The 16,865-nt window shown below is 50.1% G+C and overlaps 1 protein-coding gene across 2 annotated transcripts in view; it reads right to left on the bottom strand.

Moving 5' to 3' along the window:
* Positions 1 to 5,850: 5,850 nt before the first annotated feature.
* The window catches only part of PLEKHA7 (pleckstrin homology domain containing A7), a 200,424-nt gene continuing 189,409 nt past the window's right edge, over positions 5,851 to 16,865 (bottom strand). For both annotated transcript variants that reach the window (XM_032427128.1, XM_032427129.1), the window contains 6 exons: positions 14,283 to 14,391; positions 13,679 to 13,905; positions 10,454 to 10,642; positions 10,237 to 10,354; positions 8,103 to 8,206; positions 5,851 to 7,602 (listed from right to left, as the gene is read on the bottom strand). In XM_032427128.1, the coding sequence (XP_032283019.1) occupies positions 7,393 to 7,602; positions 8,103 to 8,206; positions 10,237 to 10,354; positions 10,454 to 10,642; positions 13,679 to 13,905; positions 14,283 to 14,391 (957 nt within the window). In that variant the 3' untranslated portion in view covers positions 5,851 to 7,392. The remainder of the gene's footprint in view (positions 7,603 to 8,102; positions 8,207 to 10,236; positions 10,355 to 10,453; positions 10,643 to 13,678; positions 13,906 to 14,282; positions 14,392 to 16,865) is intronic.

Here is a 16,865-nt window from a genome sequence, read left to right as displayed (position 1 = left end):
CCGAGGCTACTCCCCTGGCTTCTCGAAGTGATGTTCAAGCTCTGCTCCTCAGACCAGACTTCCAGAGCCAGTCCCCTCAGGGTCCAGCAGGCCCCACCCTTCATCACTTCCAGACCCTTTGGCCAGGGTTGGGGGCCCAGGGGGACTGTGACAGCATTTCAGGCTCTATGATCACACCCTCCCTGGAAGGCCTAGCGCACACCTGGCCATGGGCACTACCCAGACACACAGTGGCCCCTGTGTCTGGGGGACAAATAGCACTGGGTCAACTGGGAGGGCACAGACGGGGAGCAGAGATGTGGGAGGGAGGAGCCACGCGTCTGTGTCCTGGCTGAAGAGAAAGCCTTGTACACACACATACACACACGTGTGCACATGCACACATACCCCTTCCCATCCCATGGTGTAATTTTTTCCCCACTGGCCAGCAAAGTCCCACTTCCCAAGTCCTGCTTACTGGCACAGGCCACTCTGACAAAGAGGACAGTGGCTCTGATTGGGAGCCAAAGCAGGGGTTTCAGGGGGGACTAGAGGGGCCCCCTTTACCTTGCCCTAGCAAGAAATCCAAACACCAGTGCTTTCCTGCCCCCTTTCTCGTGAAGCCAGAAACTTTAGCCTTGGCCCCTGAGGCCCCAGAAAAACCTGTTCTTAACCCACATTCTCAGAGAAAGCTGAACAGCAGCACCACTCCCAGATTTAAGCAGCAGCTAGAGACACCCTCTCCCGGACCTCTTGCCTCTGACACTCCTGAGCCTCAGTTCTCCCACCACCTGCCCCGGCCCACCTCACCTCCCAAGCCCTGGGGTGTTCGTGGGACAGGAGAACACGCCACTGCCCTTCAACTACCAAGCCTGACAGCTGGTTTTCTGCACACTCCCTGACCGGCCATGCTGGGCTCCGAACCCAAGCAGCAAGTGGGAGCCAGACTTGGAGGCTGGCCTCCTTGGCCTCACCTGCCACCTGCTTGCTGCGCCGGGAGGCCTCGGAGGCCAGCGCGTGGGAGACGTTGATGATACGCGCCTGCTCCAGCAGCTGCGAGTCCAGGTCGGCCACGCTGTTCCGGTCCTGGCCTGAGGGTGGCGGCCGGTTGCACACGCTGCAGGAGGGCCAGAAAGCAGGCTATGGGCACTCCCCACCCCGGCGTCTGCCCCAGGAGAGGAGGGTCTCCCTGGCCTAGAGGCTCTCACCCTTTTAGGGGGCATCAGATAAACCCAGTGCCCTTTCTCTCTAGACAAAGGTGTATGTGCTTCTCCCAAACACCCAGCCACAGCTTTGTTCCTCCTCTGGGGGATCACGGCCTTAAGAAGAGAGTGCCAGCTCTGCGTTCCTATTAAATCCTGAAATGAAAAGGCTAATCTAACTCTGAGAGGCCCTCCAATACCAGGTTTATGCTTCTGAAGCTCCAGGGGCTGGGGAGATAGGAAAGCCTCCTGTCCTGGCCTCCAGGGAAGTGGGCAAGGCCTTTGGCACCTCAGGACAAGGCTGAGCCCCTGGCTCTGGTCTAGGGATCTGTGTGAGGGAACATAGGCTCTAACTCCGGAGGACCAGCCTTGGGGTTGATCTCCAGCTGTGTCCACCTCACTGTCACACTTGGCTCCGCTCCCTACATTTGCCAGCATCACAAGACACAGATCTGGGGGCAAAGGACCAGGGTGGCCCTCTATTGCGTATTTCAGGACTTGCAGATGACCTAGCAAGCCTCTTCACAGATCCACTGGTGCCATTCTGAGAGCCAGCCTGCCCTTTGCAATAAACAGGGCTTACCTGAGTCAGGGACCTGGCAAAACATGCACCCTAGTCAGCCTAGGCCAGGGTCCAGGTAGTAGAGACACCCCCGGGGTCGGCCTAGCAGGCTGTCAAGACTCGAGCATCGTTAAGAGCTGACCTGGAACGAGCAAGGATGTTGCGGATCTTCTCGGCTTTGCGATACCGCGCCTGCAGCTCCTCAAGGCTGGGCGGCTCCTCAGGGTCCAGCTCCACGTAACGCTCTGGGATGGAGACCTTCTCTGGTTTGGCCAGCTGAGGAAAGGACCGGGCGGCGGTGGCGGGGGGCTCAGATATTGGGTTTAGAACTTGCTCCTTGCCCTGTTCCCCAGCACAAGGAAGCACACGGAGCCCACAGAGTTAACTTGCTGAGATCAATGCAATCCACTGTGGAGTCGGGATCTCAGCTGTGTTCTTTCCACCACACCAGATAACCTCCTTCAGGCCAAGGGAAGGGAAGGGGAAAGGCAAGACAGCGAGACCGGAAGCCCTCAGGATAAAATGATTATCCTTAATGCCGCCTTCAATATGAGCTGAGCCCTGCCAACCTACACAGCCACACTGACCCACCATGTGGTCTCTGCCCCTGCTCTTTCCTCTGCATGGGATGTTCTTCTGTTCGCTCCACTCCTTGTGACCCTTTGGACCTCACTTCCAGAAGTCTTCCCTGCCCTTCCCCACTCCACCCCTGGTATCCTGTCCTGTTTTCTGTTTGTCTCTCTGCTGTCTAGTGCAGGGACCTGACACTCAGTAGCCCTTTAGCAAATACTCCTTGGGTGGGTGGGTGGATGAAAGGAAGTGATAATACTTTCTGTCCCTACAGAAGCTCCTCTGCTCTACAGTAAGCAGCCATGCAGTATCCACTGGTCGCAAGAGGACAATGTCCCCAGCTCCCCTCAACCAGTCTCTGATGTGAGCCCAGCAGCAACCTCAGCCTGCTGACACCCTGCTTAAACTCAGAATGCTAAAGGCAACTTCTGCATACCCCAGGGAATTTCTTCCTCCTTGAACTACAAAAGCACATTAAAATGAGGTTGGTTGAAGCTTCTAAAAACAAGCTAAATCCAATCCCAGGGCACATCTGGACTTGAATTTAAACCCATGCAGAACCTTTCATTCTGGTGAAAGATGGCAAGAAATCAGCTCTTTTCTGTTCTTTCCAATGAGGGCAGATCCAGAGGAAGGAAGTAGATTACATTGTAGCAGGAGGGATTTAGGTTAGAGATAAGAAAGGACTTTTTCCCCTGGCTGGCAGGCCAATTAGCACACCGCGAAGCATACTTCCATTGCCAAAGCAGCAGGGAGAAGCTTCTTGTGTGAATCTGAGAAAGCACAGACCTTTGGTTGTTGCAGAGGTGCCAAGGGGGAAAGGTCTGAGGGTGGGGGACCAGCTTCCTTAACCTCTGGAGCCCCAGCTGACCCCAGAACTCAGCAACTCCACAGGTATTAATTTTCCTACAGACTGCTAAATCTATCCTTCAAGTAGCGAGAACATTTCCTCTCATACAGTTTCAGGGCACGCCAAGTCCTCATACAAATATTTGTAGGGTATCTGTGGACCCCTGTGTACTTCATTCAACAGAGTTGTCCCTTGGGAAATATTTACAGAGCACCTACTACGCGCCAGGCCCTGTGCTAGGCACTATGTGCACAGAGATGAACCAAACAGCCATAGACACTGTTCTATAGAGCTTACAAACGGCACAATATAGGCCACAGGAGACCTCCCCGTGTCTTGAAGACCCTGAATCTGTCATCCTCTTAATTCCTTGCTCTTCCCTTGGGTAAGACACATTCCTGAATGATAGAAGACCCAGGGGTTACTTGCTTTTCCGGGCCTGGCCAGTCATGATGCATTTGTGCCACCAGAGGGCACTAGAAGAACTCAGACCAGAACTACGCAGGTCTCCGAGGCTCCTCCAGGGCTGGAAATTTCACCTGTGATTTTTCAACCCTGCTCGCCTCCACAAACCAGCCCCCTGCCCCCCTACGTCTAATTGCCCAAGTTGGCCTCACTGGCCAGTCGCAAGGCCAACTCCTAGTTTTCCGGGGAGCATTTCCCAATAACAACATCTCATCACATGCCTACTACATGTCACATGCCTACTACATGCCAGGCCCTGTGCTCATGGTTTTCTGACCACTGCTCATCCTCCAGGCAACGTGCTGAGTCACTTCCTCCTCACCACAACCACTTTACTGTCGAGGAAACCAAGGCTCAGAGAAGTTAAATGACTTGCCCTCAATTATGGAGATAGATCGATAGATCTGAATCTGCATCAAAATGCCTTGGCTCTGGGGCGCCTGGGTGGCTCAGTCTGTTATGTGTCTGCCTTCAGCTCAGGTCATGATCCCAGGGTCCTGGGATTGAGTCCCGCTTCCAGTCCCCTGCTCAGCACGGAGTCTGCTTCGCTCTCTGCTCATCCTTTCTCTCTCTCTCAAAAATAAATAAATAAATAATCTTTTTAAAAAAATGTCTTGGCTCCTTTTATTGCCTCGAGCCGCTATTCATCCATTCTCCTGGCCGCACTGAAGCTGAGCCTTGTCCCCATTCAGGACAACCCTCCCCCCCCCCAGTGCCACTGGGAGGGTTGGTCAGGCCACGAGCCAAAGGCTATTTCTCCTGAGGGGACACGAAGGAAGACCCTGCCCTCACCTCTCTGCTGATGTCCAAGTCATAGTCTTGAGGCTCCAGGTCCACCTCAGTGACAGGCATGGCCTGCACTTTCAACCAGCCATTTTCCTCCTTGTCCTTTCTCTCCCCTTGCATGGCCCGTTCCAGCAACCGCAGGTCAAAGTCCTGCTCGCGCTTCCACTGGCAACAGAACAAGAAGGTTAAGTGTAGTCACTTCGTGACTGCTAAAAGAGCCAGGCTTGTCCCCTTTCGGATGGGGCCTGCAGGCACTGGGGTCCTTGGGAAGGGGGCCTGTGACCCGTTGGGAAAAAGCCGTGTGACCATGAGCCCCTCAGCCTCACCTCTAAAACAAGGTTGTAGTTGTGGGACATAGATGGTCCCTGCAGGGTGCTGTAAACCCATGTAATGGAGGAGACCTCTGCCCCCATTTATATGGCCTGATGCCAGGCTGCTAATTTCTCTCCCATCTGCACCCCCAAAGGATTCACACATATACCTCTAGGGCCCAGTTCTGAGACCCATGACTTCAGACTCACAATGGTCCCCGGAGATACAGGAAGTTTCTAGGTCTAAGAGGGTGACCCCAAAACAGAACCTGCGACAGAGCTCCAGAGAAGCTGCCCCATAGCTTGTAGAAGGCTTTCTGGTTCGGGAGCCATATAACTCAGCCCAGAAATGATGAAAAAAACAAGCCCTTTGAGGCCCTGGTAAGCATGTACCAATAGCCAAGACCTTCTCTAATGGGTACTCCCAAGAGGATACATTTAGGGGTGAGGGATATTGCACCCACATCAGGGTAGGGAAGGTCTAGCTTGGGCCTAGGGAGGCAGCTAAACTGCTGCTTACCCAGACATCTATTTGGGGGCAGATATTTTAAGTTAGAAAAAAAATGAAACTACGTAAAACTGAAATGCTAAATCAAATGCAACATTTCCCAGGCTCTTCCTTAGTATCAGCTATGTAAGAAGCATCTCTTCACAGAGGGAAAAACTAAACTGGCCATTTTAAGATCCACACGAAACCCTGCAACTCTAGAGGGGCCTTTCAAATCATCTATGGTCTATGTCCTCACGGGCCTTTGACACTGAGCAGATTGTTGAGAGGAGGGAACAGGCTCAAAGCCTCTCTTTTCTTGAGCAGAAACCAAGCAGATGCTTCTTCATCCCAGCAGACCTCCTCCGTCCCACCCCATACAGCTCACAGAGCCCCAAGTGGTCATGATTGTCTTTGATGCCCCCTCAAGTGACCCCAAAGCCCCAAACCCATAGCCATATTGGCACATTTCACCCATTCATGCACAAGCTCTCAATACCGACTGAAGCCAATGTAATTGCTCTTAGGTGATGATTTCCAATTACGGTGTGAAAGGATTAGGCATTTGAAGTTTTAAGGATGAAAAATTAATTTAATGATTCCCAAAGAAAATGCACATTTTCTTACATGCTCACAAATGCCCCAAATAGAGACAAGTCCTCATTGAAACCCAGCCTGATTGTTTCCACAAACAGCAAAAGTTCACTGGACTCTATGATGTATCCTGGGGAAGAACCACGCCAATCCATTGTCATTAAGCAACACGTTTATTGGCGTTGATGCAGAGACTTACACAAGTCTTTTTTAAGAGAAAAATTACAAGATACTCAAGTTACGATTTTTAGATAATCTTTCTACATTTGAGACATCAGGTTGTAAAAGGTCAGTGTTACCCCAAATGACATTTGCTTATAAAGTTTAAAAGTTAACTGGCTTTGCAGCTTTTCAGGATATGAGTGTCCTGGGTCTTACCCCTTTGGTGTCTGTGCTAACACCTACAGAGAGGCCCTCTGAATACAGAACATATCTTGGCATCCGTTCAGATTATTATATACTAGAAACACAAAAAGTTTTCCATAAGAAATTGTGCAATAGGACTGGAAGAATTAACACTGAACCACTTTAGACTTGGTAGGATTTATTTCAACGTGCAATCTCTGAAGCCTGTGTCTACCGTCCGGGTGTAAGGCATGGACTTTGATCAACTCATTATGCCTAGACCTCTGCCCATGATCACGGCCCTCAGGCAGCAGGATGGCTCAGCCCTGTGGGGCGGCTTTTGGGTTAAGTGAATTATGAGTCAGTAGGCCTGCATCATGGGGGCAGCAGAAAGGTGAGTCACACATGGGAGTGCTAGCTAGGCTACGGAGACAAGAGCTGCTATTACAAGCCTGGTGACAAAGAGCACAGGCCCGTTAGGGAATGTTCAACGCAAATTAGAAGCTTCCGTCAACACAATCAGGCAGGATTAGAGAGGCAATGAGCGGTAACACTAAAAGCAAAAGAGCTTGTGCGATGAATTAGGGAAAGAGCAATCTGGCTAGAGGTCTAGGGAAACACGTGATTTCAAACAACAGGGAAAAGTCAAATGGAATGTTTCCCAAAAGGACAGAAGGGGACTGTGGGCAGGGTGCAGTGCCCGCAAGCACACCAGGGGGCAGCACAGGTCCCCCCCGGCTCTCGGGGGGCACCGTGAGGCCTGCCAGCACCACAAGCTGGGGGAGAGCGCCAGCCCTCAGGGCTGTGGAGCCCGACCCTGTGCTCAGTTGCTCCGCAGGGCATCGCTCAGAGGTCTGGGAGGCTGGCTGGCTTGCACTCCTCCTCACCAAATCATATCACCATCTTCCTCCTTCATTCCTGAACTCTGTACTCCCAAGTCCTTGATCCAGCTGAGACTCCAAATGCTACAAAGTCCTCTCTCAAGTTCAGCTTGGGGAACAAACTTGGGACATTTTCTCTGGCTGCTAGGCTCCTGCCGTGACATCCTCACTCCTTCTCTGATTCCAGATCACCCTCTGACCAGGTCACACAAGTGGCCCGGGTTGTGGACACGTAGCCCGTGGGGTGTTCTCTGAACCATCTCGGCGGAAAGCCTACTCTCTCCGGGGTGTGATGTTCATGTGTTTGGGGAACTCGGGGAAGCTCTGCTCCCCGTCCCAGCCCCACCTGCCTGGACCCTCCTAACATACTGAGCCGAGATCTCCGGGGAGAGGTTGGCTGAGGTAGCGGGACGAGGGCAGACCCGTCCTCTCTCCTTGGCTCAGCGTCCTCTTGCGCTCCCGGACCAGCGCCTTCTGGTGCCGCTTCATGCGCTCCAACTGCTCCTCCACACTCATCTTGCCCCGCTGGTGGTCCCCTGAGTACAGGCGCTCCAAGGCACTCTTGGGTCTCTGCGGAGCAGGAGGGTGAGAGGCAGCACAGCTGGGCTGGGACCCAGAGGGCAGCCATCATTCCTATCCTCTCTCTCTCTCTCACACGCACATGCACACGCACGCGCACACGCACGCACGCACACTCTGGCTCCTCTAAGCACACTCAGGCTCTCTGGAGAGGACCCCATTCTGCAGATGCAGACACTGAGGCCCAGGTCTGTCCAGCTGGACACACATGTAGCATGTGATGGGGCCAGAACTCAGGGTACCGACTTTCTGAGTACCCTCCTCCTGTGAGCCTGAAAGGCAGGAGAGAAAGATGAGGGGTGGTCCTCAAGAAATGGAGAGAGCCAGATGATGTCCTTCTAGGTGGGCAGTGGGAAAGGTATCACTGAGCACATGGTGACAGGGACCCTGAGCTCAGGAGGGGCTGAGGTCACCTCAGAGGCCATCCCTGGGGCTCACAGGATTGCCAGTCACCATCCACCTCAGAGCCCTTCCCTCTCAAGGCCACTCACAGGGAAGGTCACCTTGCTGCTTTCGGCATTTAGACCCCTCCGGAGCGTGACGTAGGGAGCAATGGTGGACGACTGCTGGAGCTTTGATGTGGACCCCGAGAGCCCTTAATGAGGAAAGAGAAGTGCAAATTATTTGCGATGGGGTGGACAGGCCACCAGCCCCGCCTGAACCACCTCCCACTCCTGAGAGGGGACCATGAGGACCTAGCCAACAACCCATTCTTCTTCTTCCCCAGGGCCTAGAAGAGAAAGGCTCGGTAGAGGATGAGGGGTCAACCCAGGGGTGCTCTTTGTCCCCAGTGGGGAACAGCATCTCTGGAGCTCTATAGACCACCCTAGTCTTCCTTCACATGCAGAAGACCTGGGCTGCTTGGCAGGTAGAAAGGATGAAGGGGAAGGAATGCCCTTCATCCTTTTTTCCTGATGCACTCCTATGCATCCTGCATGACCCAACCTGCATGCCCTGCCTGTGTGAAGCCTTCCCAAATGCCCCAGGCAGAATTTATTATCCTCTATATCCTTCAGTATATGCATTGGTTACCGCACTGACCACAGCGCCAACACACCTGTCCAACTAGCCTGCAAATTTAACAATGCCTGCCTGACCGACTGACTGAATGACTGAATGAATAAATGAAGGAAGGAAAAGCACCAGCACCAAGTATTTATTGAGCACTTAACTATGTAACAGGCAGGCACTGTGCGACGTGTTTTATATAGATTTTGTTCCACTGGCCTGACCATGTAAGCATTACCTGACCATTGTAGAGATGCACAGTCTAAGGCTCAGAGAGGTCAAGGAACTTGTCCAAAGTCACATGGTAGGAATATCATCGACCATGTGCTTCCCATGTCTGGGTCCTATGGCTTAGAGAAATCATGTCACCCTGGCCGGCTGGTGCCACCGCCTGTGCTTTCTCCACTAACACCAGTTCTGATCAGCGGTGGTCCCTGACATCTGGAAACGGGCATCACACCGACTGAGGACGCCACTAGCACTTAGCACGTAGGGAAAAGAACGATCAGTGCCCTGCAATGCAAAGAGAATCCTGAGCAACAAAGAACTGTCCTGCCCCAAATACTACTAACACTGTCATTGATATACTGAATTAAGGGAACAGTGTCCCTGGGCACAGTGCCAAGGGTTGCTGTGGCCCCCTTCAGCAAAGTCCAGAGCCTATACCCTCCAGGGACCAGCTCAGGCCATAGCATGCCAAGGCAGTGTGGCGGGCTGGGAGTCTCATAACCCTGCAGGTGCCAGAACCATAGCTGTGGTTCCTTCTGCTTCTGCACCCAGCCAGAAGTGGGGGAAAGCACTTGACCGCCCACCTTAGGGAGCAGACAGGACGATCAGGTGGGGAACAGATGAAGGAGTGTGGTCAGCCTGCTCAGGGATTCCAGGACACCCAGATGCAAAAAGGTCAGACCTCCCTTTAAGGGGATTTCTGAGAAGAGGGTCTGCTATGGGGACAAAGGGTGTACGGGAGACCCTAAGGGCCTAAGTCTGTTCCCATCCCCATCTTGGAGGGATAGGGGAGAACAGTGAGGAGGCGGCCCAACTGAGAAAAGTGTGTTTGTTTAAAGAAAGGACTCATGGAGTCTTGGAGTGACACAGGAGAGCAAAAATCCCTCTGGAAGGCCTGAGATGGCCAAACTGATGGCAGTCACCCAACACCCCAGCCTGCAGGGTGCATGGCTCTGGAGCCAGAACACTGGGATCGTATTCTGGCTCCATCACTTGCGGGCTATTTGGCAAGTTAGTTAATTTCTCTGAGTCTTAGTTCTCTTATCTCTACAATGGGGATGATGATAATAGTACTTCCTTCATAGAATTATTATAAATATTAACTAGGTGAATATAAAGAGCCTGAAACTGTGCTGGGCTTTAAAGTAATTGCTATTATCATTACTTCCAGGGGCAGATGTAATAAAAGAGGAAGAGAATCAGGATGTGGGCCAGAGGAAGGAAGGACAGGCCCTCCCTGCAGCCCAGAGTCTCCTTGACAACTGCTGCCCGTGCTGAGGCCCCAAGCTGCAGGCAGAAGGGTGTAAGGTACCCGGTGAGCGACCGGGGAGCAGTGGTATGGTAGTAGCGGGGGTTCCCAGAAAGCCTCCATGGACAGGTTTGCCTTACCTCTGCCTGGCAGTGTCTGGTACCTGCTGTCAGGGCCCACTAGTCCCAGGGAGGGCTGGGCCATGTCCCCACTGAAAGTCACCAGCTCAGGCTCACTAACGTATGACCGGAGCTCCACCTGTGGGCAGAGTCTGAGGCTGTCGTACCTGCCCAGTGTCATGCCACCTTCCCTCCCCTCACACACAGCGGGGCAGCCCCAGGGGTCCTCCCTGCTCACCCTTGAGTCCCCATTCACACACTGCCCCTGCTCCCGGTCTCGCTTCCTCTCGTCCGACTGGCGTTTCAGACCCCTCACTGAAGTGTGCCGGATGATAGTGGCCTCCTTTGGCAGAGGTGGCACAGCCGGGGGCTGGTCCTCTGGACTGTAGAGCTCAGGGAGTGGGGGCCTGGGAGGTGCCTCGTCTTCCTGCTCAGAAAAAGAACCAGAATCAGTGCCCAGTTAGAGGGAGCTGGAGGGAAGATGCCTGGTGGCACCACTAAAGTGGTGGCCCAAAAGACTGGAGCGGGCCTGAGCAGGCCACCTCAGGCCTGCAGAGTAGGACCACTTCAGCCCAGGGATGCCAACATTTCCCCCGGATGAGCTGCAAAGAAGGGGGATGCCTCTGCTCTAATCCTACTCTTCCCTTCAATTCACTCATTTTCCACTTTTCAAAGCGTTACCTATACAAAATCCGGTCTCCTGGGTCCGTGGTCTTACTCCACTTCCTTGAAGTGTACCAAGGTGGGGAGGGGGGAATAGGCTGGTAACTCTGTGCTTATCTGTATGTCTATGCCAGCACACCACCACCACCACCGCCTGGAGAACAAACATCTACCCCACTCCAAAGTTCTCAGACTGAGCTGGCTCATTGTCCCTGCATGGTCTCTGGATCCTTCAACAGGTTGCGATCTGAGCAAGGACAGTCTACATCTGCTGTCCATGCCCTTTCTATCAGAAATGTGGGTGGCTACAAAATATTTCCTCCTTCCTCATTCAGGGACTGAATAAGCAGTCAGCAACGGGTGACTCGCCACTGCCTTCCTGGCAGCCCACTCCCTGGGTAGTGATGAATAGAACTATTTTCCTTGAAACTGACCCCCCACCCCCTAATAAACGCTCTCTGAGGGCTGTGGCTTCTGCACAGACCAACAGCCTGGCCCCTGACTGCCACGAACACCCACTCCTGGAACCAGGACCATCCTTCCTAACTGCCCCCCCTTCCTTAGTTTAATTCTGCTTTGTTTTTCAGGATTTTGCAAAGGTCAGAAAAGGGTGCTTAAGCTTGCTCTATGAAGGTTTATCAGCATTCTAGTAAAGTGACACAGTTCACTATTGTGTGAAAGTTAAGCCTCCTGTCCTAGATACCCACACGCTCCCTGAGCATCAGCGGCTTCCAACCCTGACAATGTCCTGGAATCATCAATTTCTAAAAAGCTCCCCAGAAAGAGAAACATAAAACATTGACACAAACACAAAACTGCCTTGGACTGAAGAAAAGATGGAGGGTGGGAAGAGACGTCTTATTATATACTTTTTTGTATCTTTTGATTTTGTGCCCTTTGAGAATATTATCTAATAGAAAAGTAAGTGACATTAAATTCAAGAAATTAAGCCAAATAAAAATGAAAGAACTGTAGCTACCTGCAACAATGTGGATAAGTCTCACAAACATAATGTTGAAGACAAGGTGCAAGATACAGAAGAATACAGTACCGCGCATAGGCAAAACTCACGTGTTTAGACACAGGTAGCAAAATTAAAAAAAAAAAAAAAAAAAAGGCAAGGAAATTATCCAAAAAGTCAAGATAGTGATAATGGTTACTTCTGGCAAAAAAGGACTGATGGGCCTAAGGTCTCTAGTTGCAGACAAAGTTCTATTTCTTGGTTTGGGTATTGGTATAAATGGGTGGTCTCTTTATTATTTGCTAAATTATATATTCATGTTTTATGTCAATCTCAAGATATCATTGTTTCACAAACAAAAATATAAAACAAATAAACAACAATAACAAATGGTTAAACCTGGTGAAGGAAGGGAAAGAAGACCCTCCCAAGGACTCTGATGTTCAGCCAACTTGAAAAGCCCTGCCTGCGGGCCACAGAGGACTCAGCTGTGAAGAGCCTCTGTGACCATCTATTCCAAGCTGCTTGTTGTGCACAAGGGGAAACTGAGGAAGCCCTTGCCCAAGGACCCAGTGAGAGAACAAGAACTGCAATCCAGGCAGTCCAGCTCCCAGGCTACCATATTTTCCCCTCTGCTCCTCATCCCGGCTAGCAGGCATTTTGCCTTAAGTCAGAAGCTAGCCATTCTGCCCTAGCCATTCCTGCTGTGTTTTACTATTTCCCACCTCCTGTTTTTTGACTTCTTAGATATAAAATTGGGAAGGAGACCTCAATGTGAAGAAATTCACAATGACTCAGTCCCAGCATCTGTCTTCCAGCTCTGGGCCCTGGGAGATGGCTGGAAGCAGGTAGACAGTGAGGACCAAGGTATGGGAACTTGCGTGTTTTAGCCAGCACTGCACACCAACCTTGTCAGAGATCCTAGGCACACCCCGTGCCCAGGCAAAGCTCCTCTAAGCCTTTGTTGGCAAAACCTGGAGGACCCCTCTACTATGGCTTCCCTGTCACTTGGACCAGATCCCTTGTATTTTCCAGCCAAGGCTGGCCTGGCACTGGAGATGTGAACCATCACAGTACCTGACCACATCTTCTATTTTCTTAAAGTCTCCTGTGCTCCCAGACTCTGTCGAAAGCTTGGCCCTTCTCTCTGCCAGGCAAGCCGCCAAGGTACTGGCTCAGGCAACCACAGGGGCCACAAACCTGATCTGAGGATCTGGGCTGAATGTCCAATTAGATGGTAGATGGCACAAAGAACAGGAGATGTGGATTGGATCCACTAACATGGAGACCTTCAGCAAATGTTAATACCTTTGGGCCTCAGATCTCCTTTGTGGGGGATGGGATATAGACCTTCCTGTCTATACTCCATGAGGTTATTGTGAAGATCAACTGTATCCTACAACCCAGCAGAGTGTTCAACTGCCAGTGAAGACAAAGACACTTTTTTTGCTGAGAGGAGTCCCATCACCCACAGGCTTGAGTAACTACAGGTTTGCATGGAGTCCACGTGGGGCAACCACCTGCTCTGTGTGATATATATCACAAATTCCATCCTACTTAGCACAGTCACTTCCTCTTGCTGGGCCTCAGTTTTCCCAACTGCAAAATGGGAAGACTGGGCTAGATCCTCTCTAAGGGCCCTTCCAGTTCTGGAAGTCTAAAGCACAACGTTTGGCTCCACCACTCTTTAACTGTTCATAGCTTGGGACTCTGGCTGGTTCTGTCTCTCCAGGTTTCCCCAAAAGCTTCTCTTCCAACAAAGGCTGACCTGAGGACAGTGAGACAATCATATCCCAGAGAGAAAACAATGCCGCTCAGCTCCTGGTCATCAATACTTACAACTTTGGGCTTCGTCTTGGTTGGTGACTGAAGAGGGGATGTCACTTTCCTCAGTTGGGGTGGATGAGGTCGGTACGGCACATAGGTTTGCAGCTGGGGGAAGAGTCGAACCTCCAGAGGGGTCCTCACGGGGCTGGTGGGAGGGCTGGGCTGTGGGGGCGGCTTGCTCTCAGAAGTCGAGAGTGAAGGCACAGGCGGGTGAGGAAACAAAGGCACCGTTTTTCTCTCTAAGGGGCATGGAGGGAAACAAAAGATGGGCTGCAACAAGGACCTTCTTCCTTGGAGACAAGGGGAGTGACTTATGCCATAAAGACCTGACCTCCCCAAGGGTCAGTCCATATACGTGGTTGCTGGCCTCCAACACCCCCACCCCCAAGAAGATTGCCCACTCACCTGGATTTTTTTTTTTTTTTAAGATTTTATTTATTTATTTTACAGAGAGACATAGTGAGAGCAGGAACACAAGCAGGGGGAGTGGAAGAGGGAGAAGCAGGCTCCCCGCAGAGCAGGGAGCCCGATGCGGGGCTCGATCCCAGGACCCTGGGATCATGACCTGAGCCAAAGGCAGACGCTTAATGACTGAGCCACCCAGGTGCCCCCTCACCTGGATTTTTGACCGATTCCACCAGGATTCTAAAGTTCTCTTTATTTGCACTCAGGCCGGCAATGACATCTTCAATCCTCCAGAGATCCTTCTGTATCTGCGATTTCTCCTGAGAAAAACAAGGTGGTGGTTCATTTCCTTCTTAGCACTTCACCAGAAGTTTCTCATTAGGACTTATGCTGTCATTTCAGACATAGCCCCCCATCCTGGTGGGGGGCAGGGGTGGGCAGCATCCCCTTTGGAAACTCCACCAGGGCTAGACCCATGCCTGCCTCGGAGCTTCACAGGGAAGCACACATATAGAAGACGCCCAAGATCCAGGGGAGAAATTCAGAGGAGCTTTCTCTGATTCACCTTGCCTAGCTCCCCCTAATTTAAAAATAAACTGCCTTAAATACTGCACACTTCCACTTATAAAGTATCTACAGTAATCAAAGTCAGAGACAGAAGAGTGGTTACCACAGGCCGGGGTAGAGATGGGAATGAGGAGTATTGTTTAATGGGTACAGGGTTCCAGTTTTGCAAGATGAGGAGAGTTCTGAAAATTGGCTGCACAGTGTGAATGTACTTAACACTACTCACCTGCACATTAAAAATGACTAAGGTAATAAGCTTTATGTTATGCATATTTTATCACAATTAAAAAAAAATAGACTGTTTTAGGCAACCATGGCAGAAGGGAAGAGAAGGCAGAGACTAGAGGTTACACTATCCCCAGAATATAAAGAGCATCTTTGAAAAGACAAAGCTGAATCCTGGGATTTGAGGTTCATTTAAAAGCACAATGGGCAGTGAATATTTGGCAATAAAAGGAAATGGAAGTATTGATACGTGTTACAACGTGGACCAACCTTGAAAATGTTTCTGCCATGTGAAAGAAGCTAGACACAAAGGCCACATTTTATATGATTTCACTTACACAAAATGTCCAGAATACGTAAATCCATAGAGACCCAAAGTACAACAGTGGTTGGCTAGAGCAGGGCTGGGGAGTTCGGGGATGATGAAAGTGTTATAAAATTGATTGTGGTGCTAGTTGCACAACTCTGAATATTCTAAAAACCACTGAATTGTAGACTTTAAAAGGGTGAATTTTATGGTATGTGAATTATGTGATAAAATCGTTATTTTTTTAAAAGTACATGTGCACACTCTGACAAGTCACAAATGATATCAGATAGGGGTAGGTCCTAGAAAGAGGTGAGCAGGTTTTATCATGATTAAGGGACTCTGGGCATTTTACTGAGTATAGTTGACACACAATGTTACATTAGTTTCAGGTGTACAACATTGTGATTCAACTTCTCTATACCTTACACTACGCTCACCACGAGTGTAGCTACCATCTGTCAAGATACAACACTATTACAATATTATTATATTCTCTATGCTGTGCCTTTTATTCCCACAATTTATTCATTCCATAACTGGAAGCCTGTACCTCCCACTCCTCACCTGATTTCTGCATTACCCCCCAACCCCCTTCCCTCTGGCAACCATCAGTTTGTTCTCTGTGCTTATAGCTCTGATTCTTTTTTTGTTTAGTCTTTTGTTTTTTAGATTCCACATGACTGAAATCATGTGGTATTTGTCTTTCTCGGTCTGACTTATTTCACTTAGCATAATACCCTCTGGGTCCATCCATGTTCTTGCAAACGGCATGAGCTCATCTTTTTTATAACTGCATAACATTCCATTGTGTGTGTGTATAACACATCTTCTTTAGAAATCTGTCTAGCAATGGACATTTAGGTTGCTTCCATATCTTGGCTATTGTAAATATGCTTCAATAAACACAGGGGTGCATATATGTTTTCAAATTAGAGTTTTCACTTCCTTTGCCTAAAAACCCAGTAGAGGAATTGTTGGATCATATGGCATTTCAAATTTTTTTTGAGGAACCTCCATGCTGTTTTCCTGAGTGGCTGCACCAATTTACACTCCCACCAAATAGTACATGAGGGTTCTCCTTCTCCACATCTTCAACATTTATTTCTTATCTTTTTGATTTTAGCCATTCCGACAGGTATAAGGTGATCTCATTGTGGTTTTGATTTGCACTTCCCTGATGATGACTGATGTTGAGCATTTTTTCATGTGTCTGTTGGCCATCTGTGTATCTTTGGAAAAATGTCTATTAGGGTCCTCTGCCCATTTTTAAATGTTTTTTGTTCTCTGGGTTGTTTTTTTGTTTGTTTGTTTGTTTTGGTGTTGACTTGTATAAGTCCTTTATATATTTTGGGTATTATCCTGTGGACACCTTTTAATAGAGTTGTTTAAACATCAAATATTCTTTTAATTTTTAAATTGTCGTGGGAGAAGGCAGCCTTGATCACTCCCCATGGACTTAAAAACAAAGGCTTCACACCCCATGTCCTCTCAAGGCACCCAGCCACCCTCGAGTGGAAGAATTCTTACACGTGTGATACTTAAGGACTTTCCTGATTCTACAAGTAGACTATGTGCCCTTGGTATATCTCCACAGGCCTGGGAACCCAACAGGTTCTCAGCACATGGATGGTGAGTGAAAAAAGGCCCAATCATAGCAGGAGGAGAAGAATGAAGGGGGGGACATCAGAGGAG

This window comes from Phoca vitulina, unplaced genomic scaffold (assembly GCF_004348235.1).
Source record: "Phoca vitulina isolate PV1807 unplaced genomic scaffold, GSC_HSeal_1.0 scaffold36, whole genome shotgun sequence".
NCBI lineage: Eukaryota > Metazoa > Chordata > Mammalia > Carnivora > Phocidae > Phoca > Phoca vitulina.
Note: the sequence above shows the minus strand (reverse complement) of the source record. Positions and strands in the feature narration are given on the sequence as shown.